We start from the raw sequence: 16,110 nt of genomic DNA on the forward strand, positions 1-16,110 counted from the left end.
CACTATAGCTCTTTCCCCACTTGTTCACGCACATGTGCTCAGCTCAGACTCCAACACATTGCAGAAAGGCTCTGAGTGCTTGTGAACATAGGCAGGGTGTGTGAGTATATTTAGCTGAGATTCTTACAGTGTCAGGGGAGGTGTGTGTGTGTGTGTGTGTGTGTGTGTGTGTGTGTGTGTGTGTGTGTGTGTGTGTGTGTGTGTGTGTGTGTGTGTGTGTGTGTGTGTGTATATATATATATAGACCAGCAGGCAGCTAGAGGCTACCAGACTATCCACACGTATCCCTGCCAGCAACCAGTACTGTGGCAGAGGCTAAATGACGGGCAATGCAAGGACAGGGTGAGACCTTCTCACACCAATCACCCACTCCTCACCCACTTCTATTCAGTCGACATCATCTTCATTATGCATATTTCAACAGAGAGATAGGCTGATGGTCATGCACACAGAGAAAATCAGAGCGGTGATGTGTGTGTGTATACGTGCACGGGTTGGGGGTGGGTATTGTGTACACAATTCTCTCACACGTATGAAATATGTGTGAGGATATAACCTACGCTTGTAAAGAGATGCACACTACTGAGTAGTAATGTGCATCTCTTAATACTACAGTGTCACACAAAAGTAGCTAAAATAGCCGATCAACAAGCTCACAACGCATCGCATTGCGATGCGTTGTGAGCTTGTAGATCTGCAATTTTTGATCTTTTTGAAACATTTTTAAGTGAAAGAGACAGTGGTTACAGTACGTCTGTGGGTTTTATAAATATTTAACGAATGAAAAGTATTAAGAGCTTTTGTGACTAAATAATAACTACATTAGATCTATTGGAACACAGGTGTGACTCACTGAACATAAAAGCTTTGGACACTTGGATAACACTATATTTTACACTAAGCAACAGCTGGAGAGGCTGGAGATGTCAACTCTTGTTCAGTGGATGTTTATCTAACGTTGGCAGTGCATTACAGCGAATAAAGGGACAGTGTTTTAGAAATAGATCTACATTTAGGCTATTGTTGTAGTAATGTAAACGTTCTTTGTTTGGAAAGCACTTTGGGTCAGCTGATGTTGTTTTTAAATGTGCTATACAAATAAACTTGACTTGACTTGACTTGACTAATGTAGTTGACCATGACTATGTCATAAAATATTGGAATCCTTGGCTTCATGCTTACAGTGACCAGATAAGCTAATGAAATTCCTAGATTAAAAAAAATATATGAAAAATTATTTTAGGACATTGACAAATTAGCCTAGCCTAAAGGGAATGCATCATGTAGGCATGCATGGGTAAAGAACATTATGAAATATGCCTATGTTTTGGGCTGTCTATGTGCTTTTTCTATCAGCTATTGAGCCATTGATTATTTTTTTTATTGCAATTGACAGTCCCTAACATAATTAAATCCAAATGGATGAATAGGCTATCCAACATGAAACCAACCAACGTGAACACGCTTGTCTAGATGCATGATGAAATATGAGATATGACGTTGGAGATGTTAACAACCACGGTCAAAGTGATGAGAATCTTGAGTGAAATGAATAAATCACACCTGCGGCACACCCGTATGAGCTCTAAGTCAAGTGGCAAACTAGCAATGAAACAATTAAGTAGGCCTATTTCATAAGTGATTCATAGTAGTTTAAATGAAAATTGTGTAGGCCTACAGTAGGCTAGGTCCACACAGCAACAGATGATCGAATAGAATAAAAAACTGATGGGATTGAATATGGCTATGGATTCCTCCCTCAATCAACACTCGTGTGGATAAGCCTAAACTGGCCTTGGATCAAGTTTTCATTGAGAGGAACTTCAGAATGCTGTGCAGACTTTCCATAATGGTTGACTGCCATCATGTGGCAGAAGATTGGGTGTCCCGAGATGGCATTTATTTTTATTTTTTATAAATAAATAAATATATATATATTTATTTATTCATTTATTTTCTTACCCTAAAATAAGTGTTCAATTGCTCTATATACTCAGTAATGATGGCCCCTGTTACTGAACAAAGAGTGTATGTTCAGTAATATAACAGGGTCTCCCTCCCCAACGTCCCTGTCTCTGTCTCTGAAGCACAATAAAGTACAGTTCAATACAAGGTCTGTTAAGAGGATCTTTTAACCCAAGAAAGCACTATGGTTTGTTTCCATTGGGGTCCTTTGTACTCAATTCATCGAAACATTTAATGACAAATTTACAGTACTATGCAAAGTCACCTGTAAGTGCTCTTTTAGAGCGGTTTTGAAGGAGAGTAAGCTTGTCAATCAAATCATCACAAGGTAGCCACGCCCCTCCTAGAGCATACCCTACTTTATCATCAATTTTAAAATAAATGGGACCATCATTTACCAAAACGCATATCATGGTGATTGAAAGAAGACTTTAAACTAGCGTCTGGAAGCATATAGTATTTATGAGAATGTTTACTAAGGTCATAAAATCAAGTGTACATTCCAAAAACCCATCCGCTTCAATGGAGCACCAGCAGGGGTGAAACAGCGAGACTACAGGCCATTCATATGAACTGTCACTTCCTATACAGCCTCAATTTACAACTCAGAAGCTGGCCCCTTGGGTATAGCAGTAGAACGAATGTAATCCCTTTTTAGAGACAAATCTGGCTTGAACGTGATTTGTGGAGCTCCCACTGGTGTTGTGATTGTGTAGCCTGGAACCACACGAATCTGCCAGTGCAAAAAAAAAAAATGCCCTCTGCGATTTGGGTCTGGCACCGCTCCATTGTGAATCCATTTCCAGCTCCAGAAGTCTGGGGTGACCAATCAGGGCCCAGTATTCAAATATGGGAGACTGTGATTGGTAGTTGGTTGTAGGTCTAACCAATTGCGTGCAGAGCCATTCTTTTGATCCCGCCCCTTGGGAAAAAAAAACGTCCTCATATCCACACAGTGATGTAGTCTGGCCACGCGAGGCTAGTGATTGTGGACGTCACTGATGTTTTTGAAGTAGTTTCACAGGTACATGGGTGTCTTTGTGGTGTAGTGTATCTTGTAGACCAGGCCCATTGCAAGTTTCTGTGTACTCTGTCCTCTATCCTGAGCCATTCCACCCTAGCAAAGTGAGCAGGGGTTAAATGAGTTAGATGTAAGGCCAAGCAGTAGCTTGACCAGTTTATTTTGGGATGTCTGGAGCCCTGTTTTTAAGGCCTTTGTGGTGCTATGGTACCATGCGGTGCATGAGTAGTCGAAGTGACATGAGTGCTCCTGTTAGTCCTCAATGTATTCTTACTAGAGAGGAGATCCTGTAAAAAATATCTTGTTCTTTGGTTGACTTTTTTTATTACATTTTGTTATTTTGTATCCCATGATTTTGTAACCCATTTTTCACCCAGTGCCAATTGCCTAAGCTATCCTTGGCGCTACTCTACCCCTGCCAGCCTGGGGAGAGCTCCGAACTGAGCTTTCGCTTCCTTCAATGTATGAGGAGTGAGCAGGCCGCGGATAAGAAGAAGAAAGTCTGCACACTGTTCTCAAGCTCCAAAAAAACTCACTTTTTATTTATGCAACGTTTCGACCTTCTAGGTCTTCATCAGGCAAAACAAAAAACTGCCAAAACGCTTCTTATCACCTGACAGGGGGGAGTTTCCCTGGTAGGCTGTAGCGCGTGGAAGGAACATGTTTTTCCGACCAGTTCCTTTCCCCTCCATCAGGCACACCAGCTGACCAGGGGGAGGCAATATAGACACCAGGATTTCTGCATGTTTTTTGTGAGGGTACCTACCCTAAGGGACACGGGGAGAACATGCAAACTCCACACAGAAAGGCCCTTTCGCCAAGTCCACCTAGGGTATGGGCACTGATGACACAGGGGAGAGAACATGCCCCCAGCGCCCACAGCGTCCCCGGTGGGAATCGAACCCAGGACCTTCTAGCTGTGAGGCGACAGCGCTAGCGAATGCGCCACCCTGCCCCTTTTTTGATTACTTTTGTTGCCATTCTTTCACTGGAAAGATTTGCCTCTAAAATGCAACCCAGGTAGGTAATTTCCTCTTTTCTTGTGATCACATTGTCACCCACTTTTACTGTGAAGCCGTCGGCCTTGCAGAGGTATTTTGGACCCAAAAAGAATGGATTCAGTTTTATCCAAGCGTTATCAGCGAGCCAGGTGCAGATTTTACAGAGTTCAGAGGGCTTGTCCGAGACCAGTAGAGCAGAGTCATCCGCTAACGAGAATAAATTGCAGTCACAAGCTGATGTCATGTCGTTTACATATATTAGGAACAGTAAAGGCTTTCTTGTGGAACGCCACAGCTCACTGGGAGGGGGGGGGGGGACAGGGGGACAGGATAGGGTTCCGTTCATCTCCACCACGTGCTCTCTCCCCTCCAGATAGGATTTCATCCAGTTCACTGATGTGCTATCAAAACCGATTGCTTTTAGCTTATCAATCAATATAGTGTGATTTACGGTGTCAAATGCCCTTTAGAGGTCCAGCATGACCATGCCGCAGTATTTGCCCACGTCCACATGTTAGATGTGGTTGTTCAAATAGAGAAGGCATGTGTCAGTGGAATGGGATGTTCTGATGCCAGATTGGAATAATAGTTATTTTTTCAGCAATATACTTTTCAACCTGTTCATAAACTATTTTTCCCATAACTTTCAAGATGGAACTAGGAATAGAAATAGCCTATATTGTACAGAGGGGTTACTCTCGCTAGTTTGAAATCTTGACGCATCCCTGTTTGATGGAGAGGTTTATTATGTGGGCAATGATTTCAGAAATGGAGGCGGCTGAGTCTCTCTGAGAAATTTGGAGGGGATAACATTTTTAAACACATCATCAGTTGTCACCAAAACCATATTTTCACATGGTGGATTTTGAGATAATTGTTGAAGCATTTGGCGAGCTTAGCCTTACATTTTTGAACTTCAGAGCAGTGGCGTCGGCGCCTGTTTAATTAAAAGACACTGTGTCCCCCCACAATTCAGTCCAGCCAAAACATTTTTTTTAAATAAAATAAAATCAGTCCAGTCCCCCGCACCTCGCGACCACCGTGAGCGCGAGGTGGGGGGACCCCTTATTTTTAACTCTATGGGGGACCCAGGCTGGGTGGGTCTCAGAGACCACCAGCAACGCTGCCTGTGGAAGCTGCTTTGTCACCCAATAAAAATAATGCAACTGCCACCAGCCCCAGGACTGGATGCAGAAGTGTCCCAGGAGGAGGCTCCTCTCGCTGGGACTGCTGCTGCTGCTCCTACGGTGTGTGTGGATTCATGCTGCCTTTATGCAACTGACTCTGACTTACCAATTCAACCATTTGTTGCAAAAAAGGACACTGCCAGGCAATCAAGAGTGGTTAACAAATCCAGACTAGCTTGTGTTGTGCAGTACTAAAAAACGACTGATATGTCCTGTTTGCCGTTTTGATGTCTCTCGAAACCTGATCAACTTTTCAAAATGTGGAGGAGACAACTTCACTTCTACTAGTGTCAACAACTTCCTTATTCCTAAATAAAGTGCTTATTTTTGTTTAAATGATATGTGTCATGGAGATGGAGTTCTTCTAATTTTCATTAGAGCAACCTTGATTTTCCCTTAAATAGAAAGACAAAATTACCTCTGACATGCACGCGCGTCCCCCGATGTGTCACCCCCAGGCCATTTCCCGTTCCAGCGCCCCTGCTTCAGAGTATTTTTTGTCTTTGACTTTCATAGCAGTCAGTATGTCCGAATTCAGCCATGAACTGCTAGGAATTTGGTTTTGAACCCGAGCCATGAGTTGACAGGGGACCAGTCCAGCTTCACCAGTTCGTGATTAAAGGCCTCCCTAGAGTAGGTTTATATGGATCTAGATAAGACACCCGACCTTGGGATTTTGTTTTTTACGGGTACAGAAGATGATATAGTGATCATCACTTAACCCGCATATAATAACCACACTCTTGGTGATTCTGGATCTGTCCGATCTTAGAATGAGATCTATGATGGTTTGAGTAGAATCACACCTAGAGCCCTACGGTCAGCTCACCTCTCTCTACTGACTCCCACAGCAACCGCCCAACTGAGAACCAGGGGTGACCGTGCTTTCGCCGTGGTTGCCCCCAGGCGCTGGAACGATCTTCCCCTTTGCATCAGATCCGCCCAGTCCGTTGAGGTTTTTAAGTCCCTACTCAAGACTCACTTTTTTGACTTGGCCTTTAACAAAAATTGAGTTTTAACTTTGATTTGTTTTATTTTTTTTGTGATTTAATAGTATTTTGACTGTATTTTGACTGTATTTTGCAATATAAATAAAGTGTGACTGTTAAATCCTTGTGTCAATAAATTGTGTTTTTATCAGCAGTTACCAGTTAAGCTTATCAAAGACAAATAAAATGTCTTTGATCTGTGTTTGCTATAACCACACCAGACCATTTTGTTTATTAATCCAGAACACAAGCAATTGCTGTAATTTAAAGTTTTCTATAACCAGCAATGTGTGAGTGATAATTCTGTGTGTCAAATATAAATTTATTCCAAGGCAACGTGGCTCTTCCATGGGCAGAGAGAGAGAGAGAGCGTAAGATTGCACTGGGGACAATGGCTTGCGCAATCTTCTCTTAAAGGCAATGGCATCTGGCACGGTGATTGGGTTTATTAATGTAACGTCCAAACCACGCCTATGCACAATGTAACGGGTAGCGCAGGTGTTTTAGGGATAAGGCTGGTGTCTGAAGATGGCAACTTTTGCACAGGAACGCCATGCTAAATCCCCAAATAGTGGGTTTAGCACCGTGGCCAAGATAGGGCATGTGAGATCCTTCCTCCATACTGTTCAGAAGAACCAAATGTTCATGATGACCTCAAAGGGTTAGGGTTAGCTTTTAGTTAACCTTAAATAATACTGTGGCGTGAAAAAACAACCCTAATAACATGGCTATAGCCAACCAAACACGAACTTGGTGTCAGAAGAATGGAGACTGACGACTGTGCGTGCATCCCATAGTCTCTTACTGCATCCTCGATGTCCACATGGTTTGGCTTGTAGAGATGTAGCAGGAGGCCAGCTTTAACTGTTCTTGTAATATTATAAATAAAAATTAGACAATTTCATTGCAAAAAAATAATAATTTGTTTTATTCAATGAACTAAATATGTGATATTATTCAGAGAGAACAATGTCCACTAAAATGTTGAACCATATTAAAATAAATTTGTTTCAGTTCAATAACCCTTCCCTTCTCTTTCTACTTTTTCTACTCTCCTCCACCGCCCTCTCCCGTCTTCCTCCTCTCCATTCACAGCCTCATCCGGATACCCCCCCCCCCTGTCCAGACCCACTTCCTTGCCCAAAAATAATAGAATAACAGGATTTCACTCAGTTCAAAATGAGTGTGCATGTCATGTACTCTGATGACCTTCAGACTATTATGGTGTTTGCACAACAGCTCTGAGGGGAAAAGTACAGGAGCCATTAAGCAGTACACATTATTCTATTTCAAACATTCCCTGTTTGAAACAGAACACCTGTTAAACATATAATGATGTGTAAATGGTCTGACCAACCAAGGAGTACTTGTACTGCCCAGGTAAACATTGTTTCCTCTTTAGAGATGTCAGACACTCAGCTATGTAGTCCCAACAGTATAGTGAAAAACACTCTGTCCTATTTCAAATCCAACATTTTCATACAAACATGGTCACTGTCAACTTTGTAAACCGACAGATCTTCCATTGATACAAAGTCAACACAGACCATATTCCAAGAACAAATTCTGTTTTGAAATTCAACATCAACATCAATTTGACATTCAATTATTTGATTAATGGGGACAGGTCACAAACGTAGGCTCATACGATGATAGGTGTTACATGCGGAAAATGGCTCCGAGATCTACAAGCCCACGACATGTCACTGCATGTGAACTTGTAGATCTGCTATTTTTGGTATGATTAAGTATAAACAGGGCTTTAGAACAACAACTCACCAAATTACGTGTCACAATGGTCTAGTCAGTTGCCTCTAGGAATTTGTTGACTGGGAGTCTGAGACAGTTGGGCCTCTGGACTAGCATGAGAGACACAGTCAGCCTATGATAAGGATGGTGTAGCCATGGTGCTGCTGATCTCAGCAGTCTCCGGCCAGGCTTTCCTGGCCAACTGCGGAACTGTGGAATTTCTCTTCTCCCCGCCATTTCCAGGGGGGTAGGCAGGGGCGCCCGCACCTCTGCCCACCATGCACGCTCCGGAGGCTTAGCACGTCAGCCTGCCCTGAGCAAACTCCCCCGGCAGAGGATGCTCGACAGACCCGACCCTCAGTCACACTCAAATTCACATCAGCAACTAACCTCTTGGGCTCTCCACCCAAAAGATGGTGTGGGCTCGATAAAAAAGGTCATGTTTGGATAAGAGCATGACAGAAGGGGTTTACAGAGTACGTTCACACCCAGTGTAACACGGATAGCCTATATACAGTAAAGCACAGTAATGTGATGTCCCAGAGAGAAATTCACCTAATCTCTCTGACACTTATCTAATACCTGTATCCATGTCTGCCCCCTCTGAATGTATAACAAAAAATGCACACAGGTGTTAAACCTCACCCATGCTAAACAATCACCCCAGTCTTTTCAAGGAATAAGTCTAGTGGTACACAGTCAAATCATCGATCAACGGATTATATCGCGATGCATTGTGAGATTGTAGCTGTGCTATTTTTTTTTTTTTTTTTTTTTAACAATTTAAAGGAGAAAAAAAGAGAAATGTTTTCAGACGTCATGTGGTTACATTAACAGTGAGGATTTGACTGTGTAGTCTGTAGACTGGCCGCATGATGGAGAAAGCATCTCACACCTCCCCAGACAGAGCTATGAGCTGGACTATTGTAAGTCTGCTTCACCGGCTGAGTCAATGTGAGAGCTGAATGGCTATAACACATTTTTAGACAGATGCTGTATAGAGCTACAGTAGACAGACTGTACTCCATGACCTCAGCACCCACCTGTCTGCCTACACTTCCCATAAACATCCCAGACTCATCCTGTTGCCAAATCTTTGTCCCTGCTTAAGTCTTATGTGATCACAAATAGTGAGGGCTTCTATGGTGTTACAACCACGCGCACTCATGTCATTTTGGCATTTCCATTGTGAATTGAACTCGGCTGCCTTGAACAACCAAATTGTATTACTTTGAATATGCTGAATACATAATTCAATTTCAATTAATTTGATCCATTATGTGTAGTGGTCCTCAAAGTCAAAGGTTGTTGGCAGCTATAACAGGGTGACTCTGAAAATGTGTCACTATGGGAGATGTTTGCAAGTCCATGGCGTGTTTAACATTTCAGGACCATGAGGCAATGTACTCCTCTTGGACTAATAATTGTATTATTAGTTATTCTAAATAGAGGGGGGGGGGGGGGGTTAAAGCTAGCTTTAGACAGAGTATAAAGACAGGTCAGAAATTCCTAGACACTACACAGTAAAATCTGCAGTGTTCATTTAACTCTGAGAATGTACAAATGGAACCAAGTTTCAATGTTTACAGTGCACACATGGAGTCAGGAGCACAGTTTGTTTGTTTTCCAGTCATTCTGGTTAAGTTAAACAGCATAACATTAGGTACTCTGGTGAAAACACTTAATGTCAAACACTCAGTGTAGCCCTTTCATTTCAGAGAGTTCAGAGAATTAAGTGGGACCATTTCATGCATTTCTCTGAGATGTGCAGTGTTATTTTAAATATTTTAGAAAAGTGCCACAGACAGCCTGTTAAATGTGAGTGAGAAGTGGAATGACATAATTGTAGAAAATGTTTGTACAAATAATATAGTCAGTGGAGCTTAATTCCCATCTTTCAATTATGAGAGAAAATGAATAGGCTTTAGTCTTCAATGGCATTCAGGTCTCAAAAACATTATGTCAAACTTTATTATAAAATGCAACCGTATAAAATTAAGTACAACTTACAAACATTATTTATACATAATCAGCACACTGTTGAACATTATGCTTTAGCAGTACATGGCTAGTCTACAAAATAATGCACAGAATCTTAAATACCATACGGAAAGAAATGTGTATGTGGGAGTGCATGCCATGGGTATTGATTCTTGTAATACAGTAAACATGCATGACTCGTAATGGTTAATGATACTACTCTGAGCACAGTATCTTCTTCTTTTGAGACCAAACCATTCTGAGACAAGAGCATCACTAACTCTTTTCAGAACAAGCACTGACTCAGTCATACTGTAAAAGTCAATGTTTGATTTGATTACCTCTTCATGACTGTTTTGCTTTGTCTACACTTGTAAATCAATTATTAACCCTGGTCTCCGGCTACAGTAGCCTACATATCACATCTAACCATGTGGCCATGCATTGTTTAAAACATGCTATAACCAAAATTCTTCAAATTATGATGGTTTAACCAAGGTGACTTTAGCTACTGTACATCAGACTGTATGTTATTAGCAGGAAATGAATAAAGACTTCTCACTGTAGAAGTGCTGATCAAGTGTTTACACTGAACATATTGACTGCATGTGGCCTGCCAAGCTTGGGCAGGTGTATGGTAGAAAATGTTCCTCACCAGCCAGGTTAGCTTCTGTGGAACATAGAATAGAATAGTGTAAGTAATTATATGTTGCTCTGTCACACAATATATGTTTTTGAGCCTCATTACAAAGAGCTTCACACTTGTGTCTGACTTACACAGTGATCCTGCAGTTTCTAGCTTGAACGTAGGTACCAGTGTACCTGATGTCACATCGCACCACGTTGTTGGAGAAATCTGACTCCTGGACGAGTTGAGAGGGGTTCACTGTCACCTGGGAACAAAATAAGAGCCAGAGAGTTCTGTCCCATACCGCATGTGTCTTTGAAACAGTTAGCCTTTTGAGTCTTTTGACATTTTCCTTACAAAGCTTATCAGTATGTTATTAATGATATTGTCTCCCACTGGGCCCCAGGAAGAATAGTCTCCACTAAGGTGTAGACTAATGGAGATCCTAAATAATAAACAATAAATAATAAACTGTACTCCTACAGTCCTACCTTGAGAACATAGTTTCCTGGTGGCACATCTGTAATATCAATCCACTGGCAGTCAATGTTTGCGTGATATATATCATAGCAACCCGGACCAAGCCCCTGACAGAAGTATACATGCAAGCAAATGTTATACGATTTATTTATTTATTTATTTATTTACTTATTTATATCTTTTCATATCATACATAAAATGGTCACTGAGAGACATCAGGCAGACCAACCTGTGTGTGAGTAGTGCATGCAAATCGCCGTCGTATCCCTGGGTCACAGGAAGTGTCTTCCAGACAGAAGCTGGCTTTGTGCCCCTCTGCCACCTTGCTGCCGGTAAGGGTATCCAGCAGGTCATAGTTACTGAAGGCCTCCATGCTGTGGTAGTGTCTGAGGTGAGAGAGACTGGTCAGTCTGTCATGCAGTATGAAAGACAAATGACCCTTATGGTTCCATTTGTACACTCTCTGAGTTAAATTAACACACTTGTAGGACTGTATTGTGTACATACAGTATTTGTCTTAACATGTCAACTCAACTCTGGTACTCTGAGCAGGTTAAAAGAAACACTAAGAACTATTCACAAGTACTCTCCATATACTGCCTCTGTGCACCATATCAATTGTAACACATACACATTCATAGCATGCATACAGGTGATGGCAGGCTGTAGTGTAGTGGTGCCTGAACTCACTGATGACAGCTGTGCCATTCCCACTCATGTCTGGGTTTGACCGGGAGGAAGTCTGCTGTTCCCTGGTTCTTTACCCTCTGGGGGAAACGGAACAGAACCCTGTAGTCCAGGTCCCCCACACTGTGATGGTACGCAGACCTCCAAGAGAGAAGAGGGGACAATATAACAAATAACAGCTGAGTCTCTACTCTGTCAAATCCCGAGCGATAATTTAACTGTTAGAGTGTATCTCTACATATTATAAGTGGTTTTTGGTTTTGCTTCAGCAATTTTCACATTTACTTCAGGGATCTACAGTCTTTCATTTTAGAGACATTCTACTTGGCAGAGTGGCTGGTCAGACCAGCGCAATAAATCCAGTTTGGTTGCCAGGTTTCTCTCCGTTACTCCCTGTACCTTTAGGATGTCTTTTCAACAAATATTTCAGTCATAGGAAGTGTATATACTGTTGCTGTAATTATTTATACATGTATGTTTAAAGGTAGGGTAAGTGTTTTGTTAAAAAGTTAAAGCACTATATTCTGATAGTAGTCATTGCTATAGATCTTTGCTCAGTAACAGGGGTCTCCCTGTCTCTCCAGCTCTTTATTAAACAGAAAATACCATTTCAGGTAGGTGACAAAAAATCAGCCAATCAGCAGAGAGTACCCATTTATCAGCTTCATTTTTATAGTGTTCCAACTCCAATTTTGTCTGCTCATTTCTTTGTGTCATCACTTCCAATTTCACTTGTTTAATCTATATCATATGTCTGAGTTCTCTATCCTGATTGGATAAAATTGGTATCCTGACCTGAAAATGCATTTAATAAAGAGCTGGAGAGACATGGAGACTCCTGTTACCAAACAAACACTCTAAAGCAATGACTACTACCAGAATATAGAGCTATTTAACACTTATTTTAACCAAAGAAAATCAATTACCCTATCTTTAATTGCACACATAAAAACAATCATCCCATGGGGCAACAGTGCAGTAAAAGAATGAAACAAACACTTTATAACAGTGATTACAAATAGAGCTATTTAACACTTATTTTACACAAAACATATCACTATCACAAACATCACCACCTTTAACTGTGAATGTATTGCAATATAATATTAGGCATAGCCCAATGGAGTTATACCTGGACAGACAATTCTCCTCAGCAGCACAGCGTAGGGCATACATCTGCACCCTCTGGATGTAAGATGCAGCTTGGATGTAATAAGGATCAGGAACCAGATCTGGGAGACCTGAAGAACACAATGGATCCACTATTATTGTTTAGACTCAGAGAGTGTAGAAGTGTATGACTATAGGATACACCAAAACATGAGTAGTGCTAGTGAGAATATTCCAATTTCTAATGCTGAAAATGTAGCCTACATCTTTCCATTTTAAATCCATACCATTGTGGAAGAGCCTGGTGCCATAGCCCGTTCCTGGTGGATTACGCACAGCAGGTGCCCTGCTCCTGCCGCCTGGCGGGTACACATTATAGAAAACAGAGTTCCTGTGATTATTAATCTGTGCATCGCGGCTATCATCATCGTTAATCGGTCCCTCCGCCGTCCATGATGTTGCTTCGGGGGGTGATGGGCGAGGGAAATCCGTCTCCACGGCGTTATGGGATACGGGGGAAACATTGGACGGCGTTATGGGTCTGGTTAAAGAATGCGCTCTGTGAACACTCCGAGTCTCCCCTAGACTGGAAGGCTGGTGAACGCGTCGAATGGCACCGGTGTCCCTTCCATCACCGACCCGCCGAGCCGTGGCAGGAGGCTGAGCTGTTGATCCGAGGCGCTCTGTTCGCAGACGGCGCGTAAAGTCTGATGATCCTGCCGACGACGCGGTGACCTGTTGCGGTGATGGAGCCGTCGGACCGACGTCCCCATCAGTGGGGCTTGATCGTCCTCCTCTCGGGACCCCGCTGCCTGAGAACTCCTGGATGGCGGCGAGTGTGCGAGCGGTGGTATTATTAGATGAGGGTTGGTGTAAACGGTGCGCTCCAGGGTATCCAGCAACCACGATGTTTCTCGTGGGCGCCGCCATGCGCGGTTGATGAGGCTGACTCCTGATCCGTGCGCCCGTGGCGAGCAAATACTGACCAGCATCAGCGCCGAGAAATGAAGCGTTTATTTGAGAAGGACCCCCGGGTCTCCGATCCTCTGATCCTACAGATCTGGTCCTGGAGGACCTTCTCAGTAGGCCTGCGACAGGCTGCTGTCGGTTGATTGTCCTTTTTGTTGACAAGAAGACCTGGGGATGCCCTTTGGCTTGAACAGGTGCGCGGTACTCAGTCCCCGTGCTCAGTAAATGATACACCCGGCCGTTGTTCTCCCACTGGATCCTCTGTCTCCACGGGCCAACACGATCGCGTGCGTGTTGTTGTTGTTGTTGTTGTTGTTGTTGTCCGGTGCCAAAATGTGCCAGAATTAGGAGAAGGTAAATGGACGCTAAAGCGAACGTCTCCATGTCTAATAAACGTCTTGTTGTCTTTATCAGAAGAGCCCCGACATTGAGACATTAGCTGCCTGCGTGCGTCCTCCTGCGTGTGTTTGATTTGGACACTTGTTGGAGAATATAGGTGATGTTTCAGGTGATGTTTTGGACACACACTTGATTCCGTCACGCAGCGTCGCCACGGTGAATATTTGGGTTGAGACGTCTCGGGGTTAGTAATGTTTGTCCAGAATGTCCACCAGTGGTGTAATGTAACTAAGTACATTTACTCAAGTACCTACTGTACAATTTTGCGGTGTTTTTACTTTACTGGAGTATTTCCAATTTTCAGTACTTTTACTTCTACTCCACTACATCAGAAGCAACTACTATAGCCTACTTTTACCCCACTACAATTATTTGACAACTTTAGTTACTAGTTAGTAGATTTTGGTTATTATTACAAAACATACATTAACCACTTCAGCTCTGTATACATTTAGGCCATTTGAAAATAGCCGATCTACAAGCTCACAATGCATCACCATGTGATGGCATTGTGAGCTGGTAGATCTGCTATTTTCCAATTATTTATATACATTTGAAAACTTGTGAAATGGGACATTCTGCATAATTACTTTTGGTACTTTAAGTACTTTTGATACCAATACTTTTGTAGACTACTTTTACTAAAGTAAATTTTGATTACCAGACTTTTACTTGTAACAGAGTATTTCTACGTTGCAGTATTGATACTTTTATTTAAGTAAAACATTTGAGTACTTTTCCCACCACTGTTGTATGCATGCACAGACTGAGAGAGGTCTAGGACTTTTTCATCGCATTTTCTTCATTTAGCCTTGCCATTTCGCCACTAGAAGCCTTTGAGAATGTGTTCGACATTTGAGTTCTTCTGGGGTGACTTTTCAATTACGTTTTTAACGAATAAATTATGAGCAGAATTCGCAGGTAAAATCCAACCAACACAAAGTTTCAGTTACTTGAAGCCCTTCCATTTGCGCCATAACACACAGACTTGTTGAATTCAACACTTCTCTGATCATAATCCAAATGGGTTTTCTATATTTCCTTTGAAATCCAAGCCAGTTATTATTTCAGTGGAGTAGAGGGAAGTGGAGAGAATCTTTTAACAACATATAGGCCTATGAAAATAAGCATATGGACAGGCGGCAGGCTTTGCATGCAACACATAAACTACCTAAACGGCAAATACCAAACTTAAAAATGCGCTTTGGGTCCAAATGCAACCTCATTCTGGGTGCGTTCGAAAATACAGCACTGAGCGCACTGGCCAATACAAACTAATAGGCGAGTGTGCTCCGGTGCGTAATTTTCGAACGCGCCCTCTGTTTCTGCCTAATATGATTGCCCTTGCATTAATTATAATCATAATGTTATAATAATAATACTAATAAATAGCTGCTATATACAGGGCCAATTAAGGATGCAAAACGCAATATGCAATATGCGCAATAAGCCATATCAAATAGGAATATTATATTTAAAAAGAATTAAGGACAAGAATAAACAGCACAGAAGTAAAAAGGTGGGAGCAACATTGAACAATAAAGATACAAACAAGATACAAACAAAAGGGATTTTAGCTTGTTCCATTCGTTCAAACAACCAGTTACATTTTATATTATCCCACTCATAATACCTTCTCCTTAAAAAAATTATGTATGAATTGCGTATGTACATATACATACATGAGTATGTCATGGGTTAAGCATCGTTTCAAGACCAAACATTATTATTTATTTGAAATCAGTTTGAACCATCCTATTCCCTTTACCTCCTGTCACTCATAAGTATAGTCAATCAATTTCCCCCATTTGTTCTCAAAAATCTCTCTTCATCCTCAAGTTAGCAGTCCATGACCATGTCAAAAATCTCACAGACTAGCCTATTTGAAGCCAATCTTCTGCAGATGGAGATTCCGTCACCACAGTTCCACCATTCTGGTGGCAAA

At 42.0% G+C, this 16,110-nt stretch overlaps 1 protein-coding gene across 1 annotated transcript; it reads right to left on the bottom strand.

Annotated features, from left to right (window-relative positions):
* Nucleotides 1-10,429: 10,429 nt before the first annotated feature.
* loxl5a (lysyl oxidase-like 5a) lies at nucleotides 10,430-13,180 on the bottom strand. Its single transcript, XM_080429990.1, has 7 exons — nucleotides 13,085-13,180; nucleotides 12,820-12,928; nucleotides 11,691-11,828; nucleotides 11,230-11,386; nucleotides 11,012-11,107; nucleotides 10,670-10,785; nucleotides 10,430-10,562 (listed from the first exon to the last, which is right to left on the bottom strand). The coding sequence occupies exons 2-7, from the start codon at nucleotides 12,861-12,863 to the stop codon at nucleotides 10,556-10,558; spliced, it is 558 nt and encodes a 185-aa protein (XP_080286116.1). The 5' UTR covers nucleotides 12,864-12,928; nucleotides 13,085-13,180; the 3' UTR covers nucleotides 10,430-10,555.
* Between the last annotated feature and the right edge of the window lie 2,930 nt (nucleotides 13,181-16,110).

The sequence above is a fragment of the Gymnoscopelus braueri genome (assembly GCF_963280865.1).
Source record: "Gymnoscopelus braueri genome assembly, chromosome: 6".
NCBI classification, from domain to species: Eukaryota; Metazoa; Chordata; class Actinopteri; order Myctophiformes; family Myctophidae; genus Gymnoscopelus; species Gymnoscopelus braueri.